The sequence below is a fragment of the Panonychus citri genome, unplaced genomic scaffold (assembly GCF_014898815.1).
Source record: "Panonychus citri isolate SS breed McGregor unplaced genomic scaffold, ASM1489881v1 Contig00138, whole genome shotgun sequence".
Classification (NCBI taxonomy): domain Eukaryota; kingdom Metazoa; phylum Arthropoda; class Arachnida; order Trombidiformes; family Tetranychidae; genus Panonychus; species Panonychus citri.
Window position 1 is genome coordinate 4,848,129 of NW_026515543.1, and position 16,677 is coordinate 4,864,805.

The 16,677-nt window shown below is 30.7% G+C and overlaps 1 protein-coding gene and 1 long non-coding RNA gene across 5 annotated transcripts; one reads left to right on the plus strand and one right to left on the minus strand.

Annotated features, from left to right (window-relative positions):
- Window positions 1-1,520: 1,520 nt before the first annotated feature.
- On the minus strand, window positions 1,521-6,119 carry LOC128393553 (uncharacterized). The gene is made up of 2 exons (XM_053353736.1): window positions 5,452-6,119; window positions 1,521-5,275 (listed from the first exon to the last, which is right to left on the minus strand). Exon 2 carries the CDS (start codon window positions 5,257-5,259, stop codon window positions 2,836-2,838), a length of 2,424 nt encoding a protein of 807 aa, XP_053209711.1. The 5' UTR covers window positions 5,260-5,275; window positions 5,452-6,119; the 3' UTR covers window positions 1,521-2,835.
- A 193-nt stretch (window positions 6,120-6,312) lies between these two features.
- On the plus strand, window positions 6,313-12,171 carry LOC128393558 (uncharacterized). Of its 4 annotated transcripts, none has more exons than XR_008326220.1 (5): window positions 6,313-6,957; window positions 7,088-8,192; window positions 8,277-8,370; window positions 9,072-9,160; window positions 11,514-12,171. It is a non-coding gene; the product is annotated as an uncharacterized LOC128393558 (long non-coding RNA). The 4 variants fall into 4 exon arrangements; XR_008326219.1 differs by lacking the exon at window positions 11,514-12,171 and having other exon boundaries at window positions 7,088-7,312; window positions 7,427-8,192; window positions 9,072-11,506; XR_008326218.1 differs by lacking the exon at window positions 11,514-12,171 and having other exon boundaries at window positions 9,072-11,506.
- The last annotated feature ends 4,506 nt before the right edge of the window (window positions 12,172-16,677 follow it).

Here is a 16,677-nt window from a genome sequence, read left to right on the forward strand (position 1 = left end):
AAGAAGAAGAAAAAACTTTTTTCTTTCATTTTTTTCCTCTCATGTTTTATTTTTTCCTCCAAATATTAATAATAATATGAAATAATTAAAAAGGAACCAGAAATAACCTTGATATTTATTACCAGAATATTAATTATGATTAACATGACGATTTAATCATGAAACATAGGAAATGAATAGTTACCAGAATTGCTGAGTTACCATTTTGTTAAACTGTAACTTTTTAAATTGATTAACGTTTTGAGCTTTTTTTAGATTGTAGTTAAATTGTAAATGGTTATGAAACAATTAAAGATTAAGATTATCATAAACTTAATTGTAACAAGATGATATTCATAAAAAAACAGTAACATTGTTTGTTAATTGTAATTAAAAAAAAATTTTCTAAACTGTGAGAGAATTGAAAATGAGTATGAATTTTTTTCCATAGTAAATTGACATTGAGAAGATTATTTTTTGTCTCATCATCATCTTAATCATCCTCATCCTCATCATCTTGGCTTCACCTATCTAAGTGATTTATCATGATTAACTTTAATTGCCGTGAATCAAATTAGTTTATGCTTTTTGTTTCATCTTCATTGTTAAGAGCCTATGGGTTAGTGTTAAGAGAGACACTTTTTTGTTCTTGAAGATGAAGATGATCAGGATGATAAGAGTTTCTCTCTCTCTCTCTCTCTCTCTCTCGCTCTCTTTCATATTTCAATTTCTCTGTCAATAATAAGTCTCTCATGATAACAATTAACTAAATTGTTGTAGTAATTTAATGTGTCTACTGAGTGTTAACAATCAAACCTTGTTGTTGTTTCTTGTTATCTGATTAACTTTAATTGTTTGCTACCCAAGATCATGATTCTAATTTTTGTTTGATAAATTAAATTGTGATCATAATCAACAGTTAATCATGTTGTTGTTATTGTTGTGATTTATAATTAATCATTAATATTAAAGTCATGAAGGCTTTAAATTGTCTTTAAAAGTAGCAATTAATTTCCCTGTGAGATTATGAATTAAATTTTCACCAGGAATTTACAATTATGTGAATTAAAAGTAACAATTAAAGTTAATCAGTTGCTTAATATTAACATTTATACTGAATTTAAATTAATAACTATTGAATTATCATTAATTAAACATAAATCAAATAATATTGTTTGATTGTTGTTGTTAATTTAAATTGTTGCCGATTAAGAAAAACGTTTTAACCCCCAAGCAAATTTAATCTGTAACAATTAAATTAACCATTTCACTGATGATAATTTAATTAGTTAACAAGGTTTAATGACATCTGATTATTTTTGTGAGTTTAATTGTTGGATTTAAAGTGTTGATTCAGTTTTTGGTGATCAACAATTACGATTTTATTTAAATTATGATTGATAATTTAATTGTCTCTCTACTGATTGTTTCCGTTTTTTAATTTCACTTGTTAATTGTTGTCAAAGTTAATTAACTAATAACAGGATCTCTATGCTATCAACCTTGACCTTCCGGAATTAATTGTTGAATGAGATTTAAACTTTTCGTGTGAATTGTTTGTTGATTGTTTTATTTTGAAAAAAATATAAAAAATTTTCAATTTAATTATTAGCATCAATTTGTTGTTATAAATTACAATATGTTCATTAATATTAATTGTTTGTATTAATTGTCTCCCTTTAATTATGACTCGATATCTTCCTCTTTTTGAAAACTTGTCATCTTCATTTAAATCATTGGCGTTTGTTATTCGTGAGTCTTTTTTCATCATTTGACTAAATTGTTAATATAATCACACTAATTGTAGCGTTTTAACAAAATTTAGATTAATCAAAATCGTTTTGTTTTTTGGTTGATCTGTTTTACTGATGAGATTTTCATCATTTCTACCTTTTATCAAAGGCGCTCTCTGGGTTGATGTTTGTTGTTGATGATGATGATTATGTCCGAAATCAGCTGAATTGATGGCGGGCGGAAATTGGCAGTGGTCACCAGTTAATGTTTTACATCATTTAGGATCAAGTCAAGGTGGGAGGATATGAGAACAAATTATCATGATGATGATAATGATGATGTTATCTTTTTTTTAAAGGGACTTCATCAGTGATGTTATGATATATTTCATCATAATCATTTGTTGTTGTTTATATTATATACAAACATATGTGAGATCAATTTGATTTCGATCAACACTCAAGTAAATCATCACTTTTTTTCATCGATATTACACAAATATATACACAATATATACTATCTTACAAGGCGGGTGTAAGGATCAGGTCAAGGATGATAAAAGATGATGATCGAGAAGAGGAAGAAAGAAACAGAGAAAGAGACAGTGTAAAGATCGGAAATATGAAAGAAGATTGAAAAATATTGAGAAAAAGATAAGAGACAAATATCAGAAAGGAAGACACTGAATTGATGGAGAGAATGAGAGAAAGATGAGAAACAGCAAAAAAAAAAGTGAAAATGATGAAGTAGTTTAACAAAGATGATGATGAAAGAAAAGACAGAGTGAGAGTGAAAAAGGTCATCATCCTTTGGCGAAATATGATAAGCCTTGATTAATTGAGTTTCAAATAATCATCATCAATTGTTGTGATATATACTCTATTTTTAAGGCCAATTTTCTGGTTATCATCTTACTACTACTTCTTCATCATCTTCTTCTTGCATCACCAATCTCACTCGCATATTATCATCATCGCTTGTTTTTTTTGTCTTCTTCTCACTCCCCTATCATCATCATCCTCCTTCCTTGTTACTTAATAGTTTCTTTCGTTTTTTTTTCTCAAGATTAATTATCATCAATATAATTCCTTAAATGGTAAATGACGATAATAAATAGTTCCATCATCGTCGATCTCCACGACGTCCGGTTGATGACATGGCTACTGCTCTATATCCTTGGCGCTGTTTATTTACATTTGATGAGGTCAAAAACCGTTGAGTTGCTGTGGTTATTGTACCATATTTGGGTGAAGGAGAAGAGGGTGAATTTGTTGTTGTTGATGTAGTCAAATTATTGGGTGATGATGAGTTTGATGATGATAACTGATGATGGTGCTGATGGTGATTTGGTGAAGGTTGATGATGGTGATTATTTTGTTTGAGCAAATACATATGATTAACGTCAATTAAAGGATTAATAACGTTTGAAGGATGATCAACATCTTGATCATCGTCGTCGTCTTCATCTTCATCATCAGCATCAGTTGTAATCTGATTTGAAGGTGGTGGGGGTGGTAATACAACACTATTATTGACACTTGTCGAATTGGCAAGTCCGTTGATTAAAGTTGTTCCACTGTTAACCTTTATTAAGGTTGGTTCATGGTCACTTTTATCTGCTAATGGTTTTAAATCATTGTAATCACATGAATTATTATCACCAATTATAACATTATTATGTTTACTATAATTGACATAATTTGTTTCTTTCACAAACTTATCCAGATTAGATAATGGGTTAGAAATTAAATGTTTTGTTGTCTTATTGTTAACACTTGAGTTTCCATTTGGATAGTTACATACATCGGGCACAGCATATTCATGATCATATCGTAATTGTTGATGATTTTGTTGATGTAAAAGAGTTGTTAATTGTTGCTGTTGAAGGAGTAAATGATGAGGATGATGATTACCTCCTCCCCCTCTATGATAATTATTAATTTCATCGGGATCACAATAAACTGGTGTTGTTGCTCCTTTACATGGATCACCAATCGAATCAAGATAATTTGTTCCAATAGTTAAAAAGTGATCAGTTTTATTGCGACCATGAAAATAACGACGATATAAGATGAAACTACCGATAGCAACGGAGACCAATAGTATGAGAGAGAAAATAATGATGAAAATGCTGAGCATTGATGGTCCACCTTGATCATCAGGTTCGACGGGATCTTGGGTAACCTCAAGGCTCTCCAAATCATCCATCAGTTGATTGTAATCCCCAGAAACTGGAAATGAATTAAATTTAACCTCACTGATTAACAAGAGTTTGGAGGCAAATTTAAGGGAAAACTTAATAAACTTTGAAACCTTATTACCAAGGTTAATGATCACATCTCTTGGTGATTCCGTTATATGGTCTGGTTGATATTCCATGGTCAGTGGACTTTTTGACCAACGGGCACCATCAAAGGAGAAATAAATTCGAGCTGAACTGAAAACTTCTATATGTTTACTGAAAAGATTATGAGTAAACAACATTACCGAACTAAAGTTACGAAGTTCACCAAATTCGAAGACAATTTCAACAGTCTCATTGCCAGCCTCCCAGCCTATCCACTCGTAGCCCGAGTTTACTTTATAATCTTCATGAGCTTTAATCCCATCAACTAATTGACCTAATCCACGGGAAAGGTATTTACGTTGATCACGAATTCCATCGTATGAATCATCAATTAGATCACCATAACGTCCTCCAAAGGCACCGTCAGGCATGGAATAGGATAAAGGTCCATCTTTGTATGGACAACCAAACAATTCAAATCTAAGGCAAACAGTTCGATAATGTTTCGCAAAAGGGAAAAGACGAATCATGTTGGCACCTACAATCGGTAAATCTAAGATGTTGGTTACATTTGAATAAGTGTCATTGTTTCCCTTTAAATGGGTTTGACCTTTTGAGGTTTTCCATCGAGTCCATGAAACACCAAAATCACGAGAATATTCAATAAAATACTCTTCTAAATATTCACGACCATTTCCATTGCCGAAACGTCCTTGAGTGGCAACAGAGGTAATCACATAGCGATCAGTTAGATTGACTTGGATCCACTCGTTACCCGAAGTGTCCTGATTCAATTGTGCTTTTGGACACCAAGCACCACCAGATTCATCTTTACCAAAACGAGCAAATCGAGGACCAACACTTTGCTCATTATATGTAGATGAAGCTGTTAATTGGTCATTTTTAATGGCACCCGATTGCATGCCAAGAGGCATAGATTTATTGCAAATGTAACTTTTAGGTCTCCATTTATGGTTATAATGATCACTACTTTTAACTGCTGATGATGCTAAAGGTGAAGATTGAGCTCTTTCTAACAATAGTCTACCCTGATTAGATCTAGAAAATGGTGAAGATTGTGACAAGGATCCATAAAGTGATGATCTACTTCCATGAACATTTGAAAATCCACCATTATGATTATTATAAGATGGAGATGAGTTTTCATCATTATCACCAAATTGACTGAAAGGATGATGATATGTTAAACAGGTTGGTATCAAAAGTATCCAAATGGTAATCAAAAGATTAATGATCATGTTGATGACTTTTTAACTGGATGAAGTTGGTGGGTAGATAATGTGTAGTGGTGAACGATAGAGAGAGAGAAAAGTGGTGAGTGAGATAATGATGAAAGATGATGATGGTAAATTGGTTAGTCCCAGAAGAAATGTATGAGTAGAAATAGAAAGAAAAAATCAGTGGATGTGCAATCAAAACACAACACTCACAGAGAAAAAATCAGTAGAATAGAAAATTACACTGAAGTTGATGAAGAACAAAAAAAATCCAAAGGTAGCTTATCAAAAGAATCAGATTTAGCTTTTGAGAGCCTTGAACTTCAGTGATAATAAACCAGCATTAACATGGAATAAACAATGGTAATTATCTAGACTCGTGAAGAAAATTAAAGTAATCAAGTCCATGATATTAATGATGATGAAGAGAAAATCATTAAACGAATATGGAATTTTGTTTTCTCTATAGAAAAAAAAACCAAGTAGAAGATGAAATGTTTTGTTTGTTAATATTCCAGAAACAAAAAGGAAGATGTTTAAATGTAGAAAGTAAATTAGAATAAACTTAAACACTAAAGAGAATTAGAGAGTCACAGGGAGATTAATGAAGATATTTAAGCCAAAGAGAAGAAAAAGAAAAAAAAATTCCAATATTATCCAATGGTAATAGAAGATGAAGAAAAAGCGTAACTCGGAAAAGCGAAAGAATAAAAAAAGTCGATTCCATTTAATTCAAACTGGATCATGTTCACTTATATGAAATGTTCGGAAAAATATGATGATGATGATGATGATGAAAAGGAAGATGAAGATAAAATAGTGATCACTTATAAATAATATTGAGAATAAAAAAACGTTGTTGTTGAGACAAAATCTCCAAGTAAACTGAACTTAACCTCAGACTTAACTGGTAACATTTGAGTCTCTCAACGAAAGGGAGAAAAGAGAGAAGCGAAAAAGAAAAAAGTGGCTCCATCCACCGGGAAGAGCGAAAGTCACATGAGATCAATGATCTTCCATTTGGACGGAAAAGAAAGAGAAAATATTGACTAATCTTCTCTTTCTCTTATTACCTTTTCTTACCTTGAGACAATCAGACTCACTTTTAATTGTCTTCCAATTGTTACATTTTTAATCATCTCTTTTTTTTATTCTCTTAATCAACATTTACATCTTTCTATTAATTAATTGTGATTCTACTTAATTACAATTATGTCTCACTGATGATTAACTGATTATAAATTGTTACCTTTTTGTGATTAGTTTTTTTGTTCTTTTCTTTTTTTTTTAAATTCTATTCTCTTTTTCCTCCATTTTGTTTATTTCCCTCGTAATTTTTTTCTCCCTTAATTTATTTAATTGTTTGATTTCTTTGTTATCTTTACAATTAATTGTCTGTGATTAAATTTAATTTCTCTTTGGTTATCTAACCATCTTTCATAAGATTTAAATCCCCGTTAGCAACTCATCAATTTTTTTTCTAAATCTTCATCTTGGTCTTTATTTCCGTTTCCAATTTTCACCTTTTGTGTCAGTTTTGGATTCCATTTTTAATTGTTATTCTAATAAGAGATTATAGTGTGTCCCTCATAATTTAGATTATTAATATGGTCTCTCAATCTTTTGCTTGGTAATCCTGTTTATTGTTTATCCTCATCTTTTTCTGTTGTTATTTTTTCTTCAACATGTTTCCATTTTCTCAGGTAAAAACATGCAAAGGTAACATTTTGATTAATTTATATTTTTTCTTTATTCTCTTTTCGCCATTTTGTTGTCTTTTTTCCCTTCTTTCTCTTGTCTAGTCTCATTGTCTCTGTATAATCATCATCTCTTTTCTTTTCCATTTCAGTTTTTTTTGTTCTCTTGTTGTCCTGGACTTGTAATAAATTGCGAATAGATGATTTTGAGTAATCATCTTCTTCAGATGTGGTACTAAGAATGTGGTTAACTTTGGATAATTAATTGATGACAGTAATTACTTCATCTTCTAATTTATATTATCTATGTGAAAAACAACTTGCTGAAGAAAAAAAGGAAACAACAACTAGAATAACAATGGAAATCAAATCTGAAAGTAAAGAGATTCATGGATAATAATAAGATATTACATTTCCAGCCATTTAATGGATTGGATTAATTGTTGAACCCTTATTTTCTTTTGTCTTCTTTCCATTTCTTATATTGATAGAAAGGGAAATCTTGTTGAGTGATACTCGTAAGAATTTATCATCATTTCCATCAACATCAACAGGATCATCACAATCTCAACGGAATTGGTCAGAAACACCAAACAGTGAATTGAAAGAAAAGTGAAATATTGGTTGGCATAACATAACATCCTCATCATCATCATCGACAACAACAACAACACGAGAAACAACTACAATATCAATGATAATGATGATAATATCAATAAGATCAACTCTCCCACAACTCCAATCAGTTGAATTGAAGCTTCAACGGGCAAACAGTCAACATTAACTTGTCCCAACTGTAAACTTGAATGTCAATGTGAAGAGAGAGAGAGAGGAAGAGACAGTAAAAAGATACATTCATTTATATGAATCAAAGTAATATGTCATCTAACATATTCAAAATATCAAGAACAATAATCATAGAAAGACAGTGAGAGAGTCATACCCATAGAAAAGTATCATGTCAGATCCGTAGATTGATGGGAAAATGTTGTAATATTACATAGATAAAGAGAGAGAGAGAGAGAGAGAAAGTGGGGGAGTAAGAGAGATAAAAATGAAAATGAGATGAATGAGAGTATAAAAAAATACAGTGAACAAAAAAACGAGATGTACTTGAGAGTTTATCCGATTGCGATTCAAGTAGTAGACATGATGATGACTCTGAGGAAGACGAGAAAAAAGTACACATGGACATTGATGAGAGAGAAAAACAAAGGATGAGGAAGCATAAGAGGCCTGATGACTACGATGAGAAAGGTATTTGAATTAGCGGTTAAACATCATCAATGACACTTTGAATTAATATATTATTGACATTTCTCTTTCTTTTCTCTATTCCAGATTCTCAATGGTTAACACACTTACAATCGACATTCTAATTCACAAAATACGGTTACTGTCAAAATTTTCTCATCATCTCATCTCCTTCATCTTCGTGAGTACATATATTTACTTGTGAGTGATACAATTGCGCTTGATTAAACAACAAAAGCAAAATGAGAAACTAATTGTAATTCAACAACAAGAAATATATATTATAATATTTAACTTTGTTATTACAAAACTCATATTATCATATAAGTGGCATGGAAAACTGTTAAATCCATCCTACTAATCTATATCTTTCCCAATCCCACTACTTTATCCTCTTGCACCATTGAGAAAGTAACAATTATGATTAAGCAAGAAGAGGAAGAAAAACAATCTAATAATGTTATTATAATCATTCTGATGATGATTATGTTTCCTTAATCCAATCAAATCAGTAAATCTTTTTTTTATTCATTTAACTTACACTTACAAACTAACTGCTAATACTTGTAACACTTCAATCAAATTGATAGACACTTTGAGCTGGTTCGAGGAATAAGTAATAACAATTGATTAACCTAATTTCTTGAAATCAATTTAAACATATCCTATTCAATTAGAAGCAATTTAAATGTTTTAAATCGCTCCATTAGTGTAACAATTAAGAAATTAAGTGAAATCGTTTCAACAATTTGTTTCTCACTTTGCTTTTGTATCTTTTTTCAATTGTAATTTAACTTTTATTGAAATGTTAACATTTATTATTATTATGATATAAGTTAATCCTGATATTTCATCATCACTATTTTTTTTTAATTTGAACAGTTTAAGTCATCATGATTAACCTAAACATCATCACAATCAAGACTCAGGATGCAAACAATTGATCAACTCCCAATAGGATTGAAAGAAAAGTAAACTTATCAAGATTAATTGTTACTTTCCCATTATCATAATTAACAAAACTAATAACAATTAGGCCAAAATTATAACAGTAAATGTTTCCCCCTTCACGATTTAATCTATTACATGTTCACTAATCTTAATCCAAACAATTTCAATTCAGTTAATTAACTTGATTAGAAATAATAATTTTTAAATTTTCTTCCATGTTTTCATATTATCAAAATTGACAGGGAACAAAAATCAATATAATCTAGTTAATTATAATCCGAATCAGTTAAAATAACATAGAAAATGAGACATAATCAATATTTAAGGCAGAAAATTTAATGATTAATTAAAAAGAACATGATAATTATTTATACCATATTATCATCTTTGAATTATTAATTATCATCAACTTTTTCCGCTCTCTAACTAACTCATAATCATCACTGTTAATTATTATCATTATAATCATCAGTTAATCTGTTACCTTTTTCATCTTCATCAAATGATATAATATAAATGTTAAAATCCTCTAGTACATTAACGTAATTTAGATATTCATTTAAATTATTAATCATTACTGTTCATTTAATCATGTTGTTTTTACGTTATATTCATGATAAGTTTCCTATTTCATAATAATAATCATCATCTTTTTAATCACCTTTCAAATCCTAATCATTAGTTTTCCATTCATTTCCTTTACATATCATTTTTCAGTTATAATTACAATTACTGTTCCTTGTTTAATCCTTTGCTAAATAAGGTTTAAATAGATCACAAAAAAACAAGCAACATGATTAAATATCATTAAATTGAATCATGTTATTGAATCAAATTAGGATTGTAAACAAACAGAATTGATGATGATGATGATGATGATGAGAGTCAGAATCAACATGAACCAATATTATTTTATAGAAGTAAAAATCTTAAAATAATTGGACTTAAAATTTGGGATAAAGAGAAACACTGAAAGTAAGATGATGAAGATAAGGGAAATGATGATGGAGGTGGATGATGAGGAAGAGAATAAAAAAAGATGAGTTGTTTTTTTTTATCTTATATGAAGGTATTGAAATACAATATAAATCGGCTTTGTTAGTCTTTAAAATGGTTCATTTAAGTTGTGCATTGAAATAATAGTTATCATGATTCAGGGAGGAAGATAAAGATGATGAAGGATGATGATGCTACTGGAACTTGTAAAATTACAACATGTTCAGACATGCATTTCGCATGCAAAGAGATCAGTTTTTTTGTTCATTATTTCATCATCTTCGTCTCTCTCTCTCTCTCTTTCTCTCTCTCCGATTCTTCATCAATTCAACTTACAAGCTTAAGATCAAGTCTCAAGGGGAAAAGATCAAGAATGATGAGGAATTTGGTGAGAGAGATGGAAAACAAGGATGAAAAAGAAAAAGAAAAAGGTAAAATCCTTTCATCAATTTTTGATGAATTAATATTTTTTCACTTTGCTGTATTATCATCATGCTGTAAATAGAAAAGGTCTTCTCTCTCTCTCTCTCTCTCCCAGGAGAATGAGTTTAGTGATATTAAAAATACAAGAGGATGAAAAGATGAAGATGAAATGAGAAACAACTAAAAACAACAAATAATAATACATAGTAAAAAGATTATCATCATTAACATTACAATGATGATGATAATAAACAAAATAATGTTTGATGATGATTTTTATGAGATTGAAGATGATGATGAAGACAGAATAGAGCCTACGGTGTTTTCTTTCATCCTCATCCTCATCCACTTCCATCATCCTAAACCTTATTATCACAATGATGGTTGATCATCATCATCATCATTGGAAAGTGATGATGGTATAAAAAATTAATGTGAATTAAACTCATCATCATCAATATCATCAACTAATTGTAACTATTATGATGACATTTTCAATGATCACTATTGAAGATTATGGTGAAGCTTAACACCGGCACAACGGACTAAACTCCCAATGGTAAATGCGAGTATTAATAATAAATGTGATCAATTGGAACGGGTACATTTCAGTTACAATTTATACCGTTATTAAACTCAGGCCAAAGTCAAATAATGATAATGATATATTTTCATTATCATTTAGTAATTTTAACTTTTTCCTCTTCCTCCATCCCTCCGATGAGTCAATGTAATCACAATAATAATAAGAATGAATCTAAACAACAACCTGCCTCAAGGAATCACTTTTTCCTTCATCATCTTCTTGTTTCTCTAAAACTTTCATCATCAATTTTAGCTTATCCTCATTCCTATGAGCTGTTTTTCAACAAATCTTTTTCCATTTGATATTCATCATCATCTTTTTGGCTCTTTTTACATCTTTCTCTCTCTCTCTCTCTCTCCCTTTCAAAGATTTGCCTTCATCTCCTCTGCATCATCCGTATATTGAATTTGATTGGTTACTTTGTCTTGTGTGTTTATCTTTACTTTCAAGTCTTGTTCTTGGTGACATGAGGATGAAGTTGAAGAGGAAGATGAAGATAAGGCTGATATCGGTTCGATGTCATCAAGGAAAAGCACGTTTACTTGTGGGCTTGGTCTTAATACTAAAAGTACGCTATTAATTTGACATGCGTTTCGAGTTTAATTTTTATGGGGCGGAAGTCAACAGTCATCTCGTCAACTCGTGTGCCTTGTTCATCATAATCAATGAAAGAGACAAAAGATGATGAAAAAGGAGAATCACCTTCATCACCATCCATCCCATCATCGTCTTCTTCAAACACACAACCCAAATCCCGACACAAACACGAACCACATCCTCTTCAAATATTTGCTCAAAAGTTTCACTTTGCATCTTTACCTCCGCCTCAGTAAAATCAGAAACCTCTACGTTTGGTCATCTTGTCTTCCATCATCTTGATTTCCAGGTCAACACTAGAGAAAAGAAAAGAAATCAACAATCAGAACATTTATTATATTAGTATCATTTTCATTCTAATTTTTTTGTTCTCACCACAATTAATCTTTACGATGATGATCGTTTCTTTCCAACCATCAAGACTAAATTAAACGAAACACTTAAGTGAATAGGAAACAGGAGACGAAGTGGAGTGGGAGGAGGATCAAGACAAGGATCAAGACGAGGTAGAGGAGAGACAGAGATTCTTTTTTCATCCTTTTTATTCATCATCTTCATTGAGAACTACAAATATCTTACCTCTTCCTATTTCCTTCATCTCCTCCTCCTCCATCATAATCTCAAAACGCCTACACAAATCTTCATCATCATCATCAACCTACAAAGTGAAAGAGTACAAATGATGATGATCATCATCATAATCATCATCTTTTACTCCACAGAGTTAATATTACAAATAGAATCTGTTATGAGCCTCGAGATTTTGGAAAAACGGAAAGAGTAATTTAAGGAATTTTTTTCTTCTTCTTTTCTCTTGTAGAGAAACAAATTAAAATTTATTTCTCCCGGAAAGTCATTCATTGTAAATCACTCGGAGATTGTAATTGAACCTCCTTCTCCTGCGACTCTCCCTATTTTTACCCTTTCCATTGAATCTCCACACCCTGAAAAATATGTAATAAGTTAACATGCAAATTATTATGTTGATGATGATGATCAATGGATAATCTTTGTTGGTGGTAAGAGAACTGATGAAAAATTGAAAGGGTTCAGAACAACGATATTTGTATCACGAAATCATCATCATCATTCGAGAGAGAGAAAAAAGATTATATATTATTATTAGAATGATGATAAAAAAGATGAAATATCTTTGGACAGATTACATAATAGAATCTACAGTGGGAGGGAAAAGTTTAGATTCAAATAACTGGACTGATGAATATTAGAAAATATTTTTCTACTGAATTGGAGTTTTTTTTTCTTACAAGAAAAGAGGAACATGATGGAGAGGAGGAGGAGTGGAAGATGAAAAGATGAGGATAAAAATGGAATATGAATGAATAAATGAAGAGTACGATGATGATAAGGATATTTCTTCTTCTTCTTCGAAGGAGAAGAAGAAAAATTTTCCTTTACTCAATTACCATTGAACCGAATGTATAAATTTCATGTATATGAATCAGAATTGTAGCCTGTTTTTTATCACAGATTATCTGAATTCATCTGTTATCATGAATCAAGAAAAATAATAATACATAAATAATATTAGATAATAATAAAAGGATAACTTGAAATGATGATGATGATGATGATGAAAAAGTATCTTCCTCTTGCTGTGATGTTGCCTCTTTTTTTTTCATTACATTTCAATTTTTGTTCAATCAACTCACAAAGATCAAAGTAATTTATTTAATTTTGATTAATTGTAATACTACAATTGATATTTACCATTAGGTTATTATAATACTTTTCCCTTGATCATCTGCATCTTCATCATTAATATCATTCATTTGATTAATGATAAGTTAACCTTATAAACAACCAAAGGGAGGAAAATGTTTTAATTGTTGGAATAAAATTAAATTAAACTTATCTGGTAATATTGTTTTAGAGATGTAAACAAGTTGATTGTTATTAAATTGTTTCCAATGGAGATTTGATTGAAAATCAACTAACCTGTTTTTTTTTGAAAGAAATGAAAAGGAAAATATAACAACCTGAATCAGAGGAATCGGAATGGATGAAAACAAAAGGTAAATTGAAGATTCATCGTAGTATCATCATCTTGTTGTTTCTCATCGTTATCATCCTTTGATCATCATCATCATCATCATTATAAAGCTCCATGTGATGCAAATGATTTATGCTTTTGAAATTTTCCAACCGGTTGAAGGTGATTTTGTTTTCGCTGAAAGAAAATGTAAATTTCATCGGAAATTTTGGCTTCATCATCGTCTTTTCTTTGCCATCTTCTTCATTTCTTCATGTATCTATTTTTTCATATTCATCATCCTCCATGAGATTTCAATTCATCTCTTTCAATCCATTACCATGAGAGAGGACATTTTGTTTAGAAGGAGGAAAACGACAGAGAAGCAAAATAATAATATGCTTTCAACTGATATTACATTCACCACAGAAATTAACATGCATTTTCAATGACATGGAACATGAAACATGAAATAGTTTCCATTGTCTGTCTTCATCTGCCATCATCCCATCTTCATATCCATCTTTTTATCATCATCATGGTAACTTCAACTTCCTGTCCATAGATGGATTTCTCAATAGTTTCCTTTTCGATAGCGTCTCTGTGGTTATTATTATCCAAATGATGCAACTTAAAAAAAAGACAAAAAGAAAAGATTAAGAAGATGAATCAAAATAGAGAAGATGAAAGGTAAGATGATGAGCAACTTTCTCACTCGAGATATTCACACCTTCCTCTCTCATCATAAGAAGAAAAAGAGAAAGATGAGAACTTCTTTTCTAATCTTATCCAATCTAAAAGGTGAAAAACTCAAGAAAAAGGGATGAATTTGCTTATCTTACCTGAAGAATGTGATTAAGATGCTGGATTAAGTTTCCAATTGTATTAGTGAGTTTAACTTTTTCTTCATCTTTCTCACATTTTCTGTCTAATCTTAACCTTTCAATGATGTTGTTCAGTATTTTGACTTCTCCTTTTTGATTAATTGTCTTCTAATAAAGAACCTTTTCCCATTTTTGGTTCCTTTTTCATCTTCATCTTCATCCTAATCTTTTCTCATCATCTCTCTTTCTTTAGTCTTGTTTTCTTGTTCGCTTTCGCTTCTCTCTTTAGGATATCTTGTTGCTGCTCTCTTATTAACCTCTTACTAGAAAACACTTAATACGAGAAAGGAGGCTCAAGAATCTTCATCTATTGTCCGATTTTTTTTCTCTTCATCAGTCTTCATCTTCATCGATAATGTATTAGAAAGTATCATCATCTCCTCCTTCTTTATCGCCTTCATTTTTTTTTGTTTCAGCATCTCTCCTCTTGCTCTTTTTTATTATCATCTTGATAGTGCATATCAAATGAACTATTCACCCTTGACCGGGACATTCTTAAGGCCTTGATGTACTTGCTCCTGAAAGCCCTTTCTCCTTCTCTCACTTATCCTACTCTTGAAAACTCAATGAGACTTAACGTGAAAAAAAGGGCATCATCTTCAAATTATCTTCACGTGAGGTCCAAGAGAGGGTGGAAACTGTTAAGATGTATACACGTCCAAAGATGAAAAGTAAATGTGGTCGACCTCACTTACATTAATGTAAAAAAGCCTTAGCCTTTTAAGTCTTTCCATGTCCATCTTTATCCTTCACCACTCTGACCATCTTCATTTGACTTGTATATTGATGAGTTACCCTGGTTACTTTAGGTTTTGACCAGAACCAAAAGCGTAACTTAATTGAATACAAATTGAGACCATAATTTAATATGACATCGGCTCTCTATCTCTTCATGTAGCTCTCTGTCAGTCAACTTTTTTTCTTCAACTTTCTCTCTCACTTTTCTTTATCTTCCCCTCACTTCTTCTTCTTCTTCTTCTTCTTCTGCCTTTAAGGTTCATTGGTCAATCAAGGTTTCTCTGTGTAACTTATTACACACGAACTACTGTCGAGAGGATCTCCCTGTTATCCATCCAAAGCAGCTTCCATTAATTGGGATTGACCTTTTCTTTGGTTCCAGTTTTGTGTATGTTTATCAAAATCCATATCTGTTGATTAAGTTGTAATCCTTGTTTCTTTCACTTGATTATGATGATCTTCTTGTGTTATTATGATGAATATTGGATGAAGTTGGCCGATATAATCAACTTGACTGACTGACCAATGTTAATAATGGTAATGTTGATAATAATAAAAGCTTTTCTTCAGAAACAAAACCATAACGAATGGATAATTTATCCTTATTAGATATGTAATAGACTTCATTTTCAGTTTTTACTCTCCAGTATGTTACTCAAATTTAAAAACTTCTGATGATTACCAGGTATATCCATCAATGATAGATGATTGAATTAAATTCAATTACAAATTTGAGCCGGAATCACGTTCAGATTTTTATAATATCATTGTTACCATTGGAACAGCAATTTGATATTGATCATCTGCAGGAAATAAGGGAGGAAATTAGGTAATACAATTAATAAAATTAAGTGATTAACATGGTTATTATTTGGGTTGATCAATTAAAAATAAAACTTAGCAACAATTAATCAAATCAATTATATCTGAATTTACCGTTACAATTGGTTAGTTGATTTTGATACTAAAACTAATCAAAATCAATTAGTAATTGTTTTTAATTAAAGTGAATTAACTTTTGTCGACTGATTAAATTTGTTCTGTTTTAACTGATTGATCAAAGGGAGGAAATCATTTCGCAAATTGAATTAAAACTTCCCCGGACTTCACCTAAATTGTAAAAGATTATTTAATTGATAATTACCAAGTCTCTCATTTTTTTTGTGCCACTAGTTCATCATGACAGAGATACGGAAGATATAATCTGTCATGGCAACTATTTCTTCATGGAAACCATGATAATCATGGTAATCATCAGCTCGTTGATTAACTTGTTTCATCAATAATGTTGAAGGTGGTTATCAATTCAATCTTTTGCTA

Coding starts and splice junctions, on each gene's coding strand:
- LOC128393553 (XM_053353736.1), bottom strand. CDS start 5,259: ATGATCATTAATCTTTTGATTACCATTTGGATACTTTTGATACCAACC.